The sequence below is a fragment of the Carcharhinus amblyrhynchos genome, unplaced genomic scaffold (genome assembly GCF_965287045.1).
Source record: "Carcharhinus amblyrhynchos unplaced genomic scaffold, sCarAmb.v2.hapA scaffold_47, whole genome shotgun sequence".
In the NCBI taxonomy this organism is placed as follows: Eukaryota; Metazoa; Chordata; class Chondrichthyes; order Carcharhiniformes; family Carcharhinidae; genus Carcharhinus; species Carcharhinus amblyrhynchos.
The window spans coordinates 297,960-306,575 of record NW_027649788.1 but is presented as its reverse complement, the minus strand read 5'-3'; the positions used below and the strand labels follow the sequence as shown (position 1 = coordinate 306,575).

At 43.4% G+C, this 8,616-nt stretch overlaps 1 protein-coding gene across 1 annotated transcript; it reads right to left on the bottom strand.

Annotated features, from left to right (window-relative positions):
- Nucleotides 1-5,687: 5,687 nt before the first annotated feature.
- Nucleotides 5,688-6,566, bottom strand: LOC145337349 (putative G-protein coupled receptor 139). The gene has a single exon (XM_080182140.1). The coding sequence runs from the start codon at nucleotides 6,564-6,566 to the stop codon at nucleotides 5,688-5,690; it is 879 nt and encodes a 292-aa protein (XP_080038266.1).
- Nucleotides 6,567-8,616: the final 2,050 nt, after the last annotated feature.

Below are 8,616 nucleotides of genomic sequence, written 5' to 3'. Positions count from 1 at the left end.
GGCCAAAAGATCCATAATATGTTTGCAAATATTTAAAAAAAGCCTAATTTACTGAGCATGGAACTAAATACAACACTAAAGGATGTTAGGCTTTAGTTACCCAGTTGATTGGGAAGACTAAGAATATTGGGTGAAGCCTTGGACGCCTTATTTAAGCAAGGCTGCAGATCAGTTCCGAGAAGTCTTACTAGTTTCATGCTTGGACCGATCTGGTGCCTTATGAAGTTAGATAGGAACATAAGAAATAGGAGCAGGAGTAGGCCATCTAGCCCTTCGAGCCCGCCCCGCCATTCAATAAGATCATGGCTGATCTGAAGGGGATCAGTTCCACTTTCCCGCTTTCTCCCCATAACCCTTAATTCCCTTGTCTATCAGAAATCTGTCTACCCGTGACTTAAATATATTCAACGAGGTAGCCTCCACCACTTCAACGGGCAGAGAATTCCAGAGATTCACCACCCTTTGAGTGAAGAAGTTCCTCCTCAACTCCGTTCTAAACTGCCCTCACCCTTTATTTTGAGACTGTGCCCTCTCGTTCTGTTTTCCTTTCTAAGTGGAAAGAATCTCTCTACCTCTACCCTATCTGGCCCCTTCATTATCTTGTAAGTCTCTATAAGATCCCCCCTCAGCCTTCTAAACTCTAATGAGTACAGACCCAGTCTATTTAATCTCTCATCATAGGCTAACCCCCTCATCTCCGGTATCAGCCTGGTGAACCTTCTCTGTACTCCCTCCAAGGCCAATATATCCTTTCGCCAATAGGAGAGACTGTGTTTGTGTGCTCTCGAATTTAGAAAAGTTTGGGGTGAGTGGATTGAAATATATAAGATCCTCACCTTGAAACAAGGCGGAAATTGAAACATTGTTTCCTTTTGCGAATGTGTCCAGAACGAATTGGCTCTGTTTTAAAATTTGGGGATGATCTTATAATACAAGCTGAGGGGTGCAATCTTACGACCTCGTGCCACCTGACTTTCGATGAGGCGAGATTGTAAGTACTGGTGGGAGGTGAAAAACCGAGTTTGCGCTCTCTTTCCACCTCCCCAATCTTACCAGCTCTGTTTCTTCAAAGAAGTTGGTATTTGTCACCGTTACCAACGAATGCAGCAATCAGATACTGTATTTGCGGATGCCGGAACCAGTTTCCAAAATTCGGGTCAGTTTGGATTGAATGGAAGAATCTGCGCGGGTCTTATCCTCCAATGCAGGTTGCCTCTTTCCCGTATTTGCTGCTATTAGGCCCCCTACAATGAGGCGAGGCTGAGGAGGCTGGGAGCTGGGCGCAGGGAACTTAGTGCTGCAGACTGAAAAGCAACTTCTGGGGACCCATAAGAACATAAGAAATAGGAGCAGGAGTAGGCCATCTAGCCCTTCGAGCCTGCCCCGCCATTCAATAAGATCATGGCTGATCTGTCACTGCTCAGTTCCACATTCCCGCCCTCTCCCCATAACCCTTAATCCCCTCTCTTATCAAAAACCCATCAACCCGCGTCTTAAAAATATTTAGCGAGGCAGCCTCCACCACTTCAACGGGCAGAGAATTCCAGAGATTCACCACCCTTTGAGTGAAGAAGTTCCTCCTCAATTCCATTCTAAACCGCCCCCCTTTATCTTGAGGCTGTGCCCCCTAGTCCTACTGTCTTTTTTGAGCGGGAAGAGTCTTTCCACCTCTATCCTATCCATCCCATTCATCATCTTATACGTCTCAATGAGATCTCCCCTCATTCTTCTAAACTCTAACAAGTACAAGCCTAGTTTATTCAGCCTCTCCTCATAGCTCAACCCCCTCAACTCTGGTATCAGCCGAGTAAACCTCCTCTGCACTCCCTCCAAGGCCAAAATATCTTTGCGCAGGTGCGGCGACCAAAACTGCACACAGTACTCCAGCTGCAGCCTCACCAATGCCCTATACAGCTGCAGCAAGACCTCCCTACTTTTATATTCAATCCCCCTCGCTATGAAGGCCAGCATCCCATTCGCCTTCGTGACCACCTGCTGCACCTGCAGGCTGGGTTTTTGCGACTCATGCACAAGGACCCCGAGGTCCCTCTGCACCGTCGCCTGCTGCAGTTTTTCGCCACGTAAGTAATAATCCTTCCTACCATTCTTCCTTCCAAAGTGGACCACCTCGCACTTGCCAACATTAAATTCCATTTGCCATTTCCTGGCCCATTCGCCCAGCCTATCTAGATCCTTCTGCAGACTCTCCACACCCTCCGCACAATTTGCCGTTCCCCCAATCTTGGTGTCATCAGCAAATTTCGACACCCTACACTCGGTTCCCTCCTCCAGATCATCTATATAAATGGTAAAAAGCTGAGGCCCCAGCGCCGACCCCTGGGACACTCCACTAGTCACCATCCGCCAATCCGAATAGCACCCATTGACCCCCACTCTCTGCCTCCTATTTGACAACCAATCCTCTATCCACGCTAACACCCTACCCCCAACTCCAAGTCCCCTGACCTTCTGCAATAACCTCTTATGAGGTACTTTGTCAAACGCCTTCTGAAAATCCAGAAAGACCACATCCACCGGCTCTCCTCTATCCACCGCCCTAGACACATCCTCATAGAACTCCAGTAAATTTGTCAGACACGACTTCCCTTTAATGAAACCGTGCTGCGTCTGCTCTATCAAGCAATTCCCTTCAAGATGCCTCGCAATTTCCTCCTTAATGACGGATTCTAACATTTTACCTACCACAGACGTTAAACTAACCGGCCTATAATTCCCCGCCTTTTGCCTGGCACCCTTCTTAAACAACGGCGTAACATTAGCCGTTTTCCAATCTTCCGGCACTTCCCTGGAATCCAGCGACGTCTGGAAAATAACCACCAATGCATCCACTATAATCTCCGCCATTTCTTTCAGAACCCTCGGATGCATTCCATCCGGTCCTGGGGACTTGTCCACAATCAGCCCCTCCAGTCTGTCGAGCACTGCCTCTCTAGTAACAGTAATGTCATTAAGACCCTCCAGTCCTACCACCTTTCCATCGCTAACACCCAGCAAATTATTCACGTCCTCCTCCGTGAAGACAGAAACAAAAAAGTTATTCAATACCTTAGCCATATCCCCATCCCCTACCACTAGGTCCCCTTTCTCATCCTCTAAAGGACCAACGTTCACCCTAGCCAGCCTCTTCCTTTTTATATATTTATAAAAACTCTTGCTATCCTTTTTTATATTAAGCGCTAGCCCAGCTTCATAGTTTCTCCTACCCTTCCTTATCAACTTCTTTGTCAATCTTTGTTGACATTTAAACCCCAAGTAACGAGAGCGGACAACTGAGAGCTGGTAAGCCAAGGAGTAGGGAAGCTCGTCTCAGTCCTTGAGCAAGGGAACAAAGGTGCCAGGGCGAAGAGATCATCGGCCATACCCAGGGATTGGGTCCCAGTGAGCACATGCGCCAAGAAGCGGAATCTGGTCATCTAGAGATGGCTGCAGACATGAGTAGCAGGCCTGGGTTTCCAGAGAACACCGGAACAATGCATTAGGCAATAAGAGCAGGCACGTTGGCGAGAGACTGACAGTGAGACAGTGAAAGAGTGAATGGGTCAAAGAGAGAGAGAGTATGAGTGAGGAGAGAAAGAAAAAAGAGAAAGAGGAGAGAGAGAGTAATGAGAGAAAGAGGGAGGGGAGAGAGACAATGTGCGGGGAGAGATTATGCGGCAGGCAGTGTGTGTGAGGGGGAGACAATATGTGAGGGGGAAGCAATGTGTGGTGTAGAGAATATAAAATGGGCTGGGAATGTGAATTTGAGAGATTGTGAGGGTGAGATAGTGTTTGGTGGGAGGTTGTATGGGGTGGTGAGAGAATTTAGGGATTGAGAGAATGTAGGGGTGAGTGGGTAGACAAAGAAAGAAAGAGGATGGAGATGAGACGACCTCTGGAGATTGGAAGTGTCTGGGATATTAAGAGAGTGGACGTGGTGTGAGAGATTCTCAGAGGAGAAATTTTGGAGTGAGAAAGCTTGACGGAGCTAAAGATTTCAATTTTGGTGAGTGTGTGAATGGATAAGACAGTACGTGCACGGTGAGAGAGTTTGTGGGAATGAGTTGATAAGGGGTGTGAGAAAATGTGAGCAGTGATGAGAGTGCGGGGCAGTGAGTGTCCTGTAACCTGGCGCTTTTTTTTAACTCGAAAAGTTTTTTCTCTTCACACAAAATATGTTAATTGAAGTTTAGTGTCTGCTAAAAAATATAATTCCGATTTTTCTTCATCGGCCCAGCGAGCATTAAATTCAAATTAAATGTGGCTCCTCAATAGATTGGACGTCTATATAGACACATCAATAGACGCCTAAACATCCTTTATTTGGAACTTATCAATCCAAGTCTTGATTAAATGTCCTGCGTTTGGCATTCCCACCTTGAATTAGCTTAAAATCAAATATGTTTAAGAGGCACACACCGATATAAATATCTGCTAAGTACCTCATCCAACAGTATTGTACTTCCGAGCATAATGGCATCTCATTCGTCCATTAAACTCGGATGCAAGCTCTCTTCTTGGCTAAACTTACCTCCATGTTGCCAGGTTACGCTCGACACTCTTGTACAGGTCAAAGTAAATGTTTCACTCGATCAGTGACAAGCTAGATAGACATGTGATCCCGTGTCCAGGTATCCTGTATCTAAGCAATAACTGAACCTATTCATGATGTTGCAAATGTGATCCCTCAGAAGAAACTTCTTCATATGAATTTTGCCAACCACAGGTTTCCATGGCCTTTCGCTCTGAATTATACGCCTTAACTATCGAACCTTGTGATAAATTGTTTTGGCTACAGTGAACAATAATTCATATAATAATTAAAATGCATTTACGTATCAGCATAAATGGTTCATAATCACAATCAGTTGTTCGATTCTCTTACTGAATTCATATTTGTGTAAACTATTCTATTATTAGCTTATTGACTTGTTTTAAGAATCATTTAACTCCTTAGTGGAAAACCTATCACCAACTTAACTTATACCATCGAAATATCTGGTAACTGGTTCGAAGTTTCCCTCCTCGAATGGGAAAAAAAAACCTTTGAATAAACAAAAAAAAATGCCCAGACAAGATTGATGCATCCTCAGATTATTATTACTTTTTTCTTTGTATGTTATCATTGTTAGAAACTCTTTCGCTTTTGAGAAGTTTGAGGAGCTGACCATCAAAGAGAAGTGCAGGAGAGACTGTTTTTACTTGCTGTCCTTGAGGGAATGTTTTGACTGTCCTCTGGCTGTTCCATCCCACTCATCAGATGGTCAGTTCTTGTCATTGGTTCTTTGCTTTCTTACCCAGTTAAATTGTCCTTTTCAATTTACGCTATGGGTTTTGCATGCCTTTCCCTATTGCTCTGCTGCCCTTTGGGTGTGTGTGTGTGTCTGTGTGACTCCACCAGCCTAGTTACTGCAGATCATCATAAAGTTTCTCACATGTTTGACCTGCTGCTGACCTCTATGTCTGATTACTTCTGCTGATTTCCTGTCCTCCAATTGTGTGCTCATTCACCGAGCTCACTTCTCGTCCGTTTATCCATACTTGCTGCTCATTTTCTTCTCAATCTCCCTTTCTCTGCTTTCTCTTGACAACTGTTACCATCTCTTTAAAGCGTTAAATCGTCAATACACTTATATTTCGGTCCTCCAGCGGACATCTCTTGTCCCAAATCTCTTGATCTTTGAGCTATTTTATCTTTTTCGTACATTGACTAAATTAATAATTGAAATAACTGGATATTTCAAGGCGCTCTTCAATTGCTTTCTGAATTTGGATTGAGTTGCGACATAAATAAATGTGTTTGTGCAACAATTTAAATTCCGCAGCATATATGCCACGTTTGAAAAGATGTAATAAGAATTGTCATCTAAGAGATTTGTAATACCAAAAAAATATAAAACGTATACAATCCACAAGAGTATGAAGCTGCCGGATATGGTGAAAATTAAAATCACAGACTTTCTTCTACTCTCTATCTCTGGGTCGCCGTGATCCCTCCCCCTGCTCTGACCCCTCAGTCCCTTTCGGATTCGACTGACCACGAGAATGTGTCTGACTGTCAAAGCGTTCAGCAACAGAATTATCCCAAAAGGAACCAATGGTGTTAAAACCTTTTCAAAAATTTTAAATCCAATCCACCTAGGGTCAGTATAATAGCTTTGCTTATTACCACAGCGCCAAGGTACGTTGTCAATAATCCTTCTTGGTTCAAATCTGAAGTAGATGGGGATGTTTTTCAAACAGAGCACGGTGCCTGTTGTTGCTAGGACGACAGATGCAGTTTTCTTGGTGCAATATTTCGATTTCAGCTTCTGACAACAAATGGCGACAAATCGATCAAAAGTGAAGGTGACGGTGAACCAGACAGAACAGTCTATGGCTGCACGGAGAAGAACATAGCGAACACTGCACACAGGGGTGATTCTCAGGAAATTGGTTGGGAAATAATATCCATTGATTCGCTTGAGAATGACCTCAGTAATAATGACACATAGATCTGCAGCTGCCATTGCCACCAGGTAGCGAGTGGTGCAGTTGGAGAGGCCACATTGTCCACAAGACAGGACCATGATTGCTGCTGCGTTGACTGTAAATTAAAGAGGGCAAAATTGACTCGAAATTACTGGCATATATTGTCCTCTCCTGGCCATAGGCAGCATGCAATTTGGTACCAAAAATTGTGGGCTCTGCTTGGGTCAATGGTTGGCGATATTCAACAATGGTCTCAACTACTCTTCATCCTGAACATCTGTAGTTATTCCCACCCCAATTAGAAGGTCCTCCCCACCGCAGTTTTATTTTCCTCAGACTGGCAGTGGTCATTTCAACTCTGGCACCTGCTTTGATACCGGTGATCGGCTTTTGGATATATAAATTTAGAAACTTTCAATGGGATTATGCACGTGTGTCCAAAGCAGAGATGTTCAGTACAATTCGAACAGCACTCAGAGAATAGAACACTTATTAATTGACAACGAACCATGATTAAACAGATTACTTCCATGTAAGGTTTCTCACAGACACATCACAAAAATGCCAAGTCTGTGGGAGGGGTACACATATTTCACACGAAAGTAACACCAAAACAGAGGTGTAAGAATTGACCGTGAACATATGTCCTTCTGTGTGCCGAGAGAATGTTAATGTTTGACCTATCAGAGACCTTCAGTAATAGAAGGTGTTTTGAGAGTGGAAAGTTGGATAGTTGATAATGGCAATACATTCACAGTGGTCAGAGACTCAATTTCAGTTTGTTACTCTGTTCAGCATCATTCTACACTGACAGGAAACCTCGGTGATACTTTTATATCAGTTTCCTGCATTGCAGTTTGAGTCAACGGACACAATTTAATCACGCGGAGAGCTTGTGAACTAAAAGCCATTCATGCCGTAGAATGCAACCACAGAATTAACACAAAACATGTGATATATTTATATTATTGAAATGGTGAGTTTATAACTGTGGCGTTACAATCCAATTTCACGTTACCATCCACACAATAATAGCAGAAAGAAATCTGTGCACTAATTAACTCAGCAACATTGGACGTAAATACTTACCAGGCACACCAACTATGGCAAGGATCATATAGAAAATTTTCCTGATCCATTGAATTATTGGGTGCATTTTCTTTGTGAAGTGGATCTGTTACTTTGTGCAGCAGACAGTCTCTCTGATTTCAGCTATGAGGTGAGACAATCCTTGTGCATAAACTTTATATACTCCAGGGTTTCTGGAGTAATGGCTTTGCCGAATTCATTTTTTTTATGTTGTTGTTCTTAAACATCGAACAAACAGATTTCAACACCTGAGTTTATTCCCTGTTGAGGGAATATGCCAAGTGCTGAAACTTAAGTGAGCATTCTCTGCCAAGGCATTTACAATTATTATTAAAACGTTGAACTGTACTTTGAAGTGGTCTATTTTTCTTTCAGAAAACGCTGTCTTGAGGGTGAGGGCATAACAGTGGCAAAGTTTGTGCATTTAATATGATTGTGTAGAGAGATTTAAGAATTAGTACCTATTCAGAAAATAATTAAAATGGTTTCAGATCCCGTTGTCACAGAGGAAAACAAGTTTGTTCTCAGTTACAAAAGTTAGCACCTTTTTCACAACTTAAAGTCAGCAGAATTTCCAAATGCAAGAACTTGCTAGACATGCACAAACTGACCTTGCGATATCGAGTTTTGGAGTCAGACAGCAACCTCTGATTGAGTGAAAATGTGGGCGGCCATAAAAAAGAGAAATTAGAAGCTTCTGAAATGGCTTCAAAGGTAAATATGTGACTAGTATGCGTCTGTTACTTGTAAACCTATATGTGTTGTTAGATTGAATTTTAAACAAAGAACAAAGAACCAAATCAGCCTGGGAAACAGGCCCTTCGGCCCAACGAGCCCACGCTGCCATCTCAACTCCACCTCTCTACCCATGACCCCTATCTAATGTTTTATGGCCATCCAGATTGAGGGAAAACTGATTTCGGGACAATTTATTCCTGCCAATCAGCCTAACAGCACATCTTTGGGGTGTAGGAGGAAACCGGAGCACCTGGAGAAAACCCACGCAAGCACAGGGAGAATGCGCAAACTCCCACAGACACCGGCCCAAATCCATGTGTC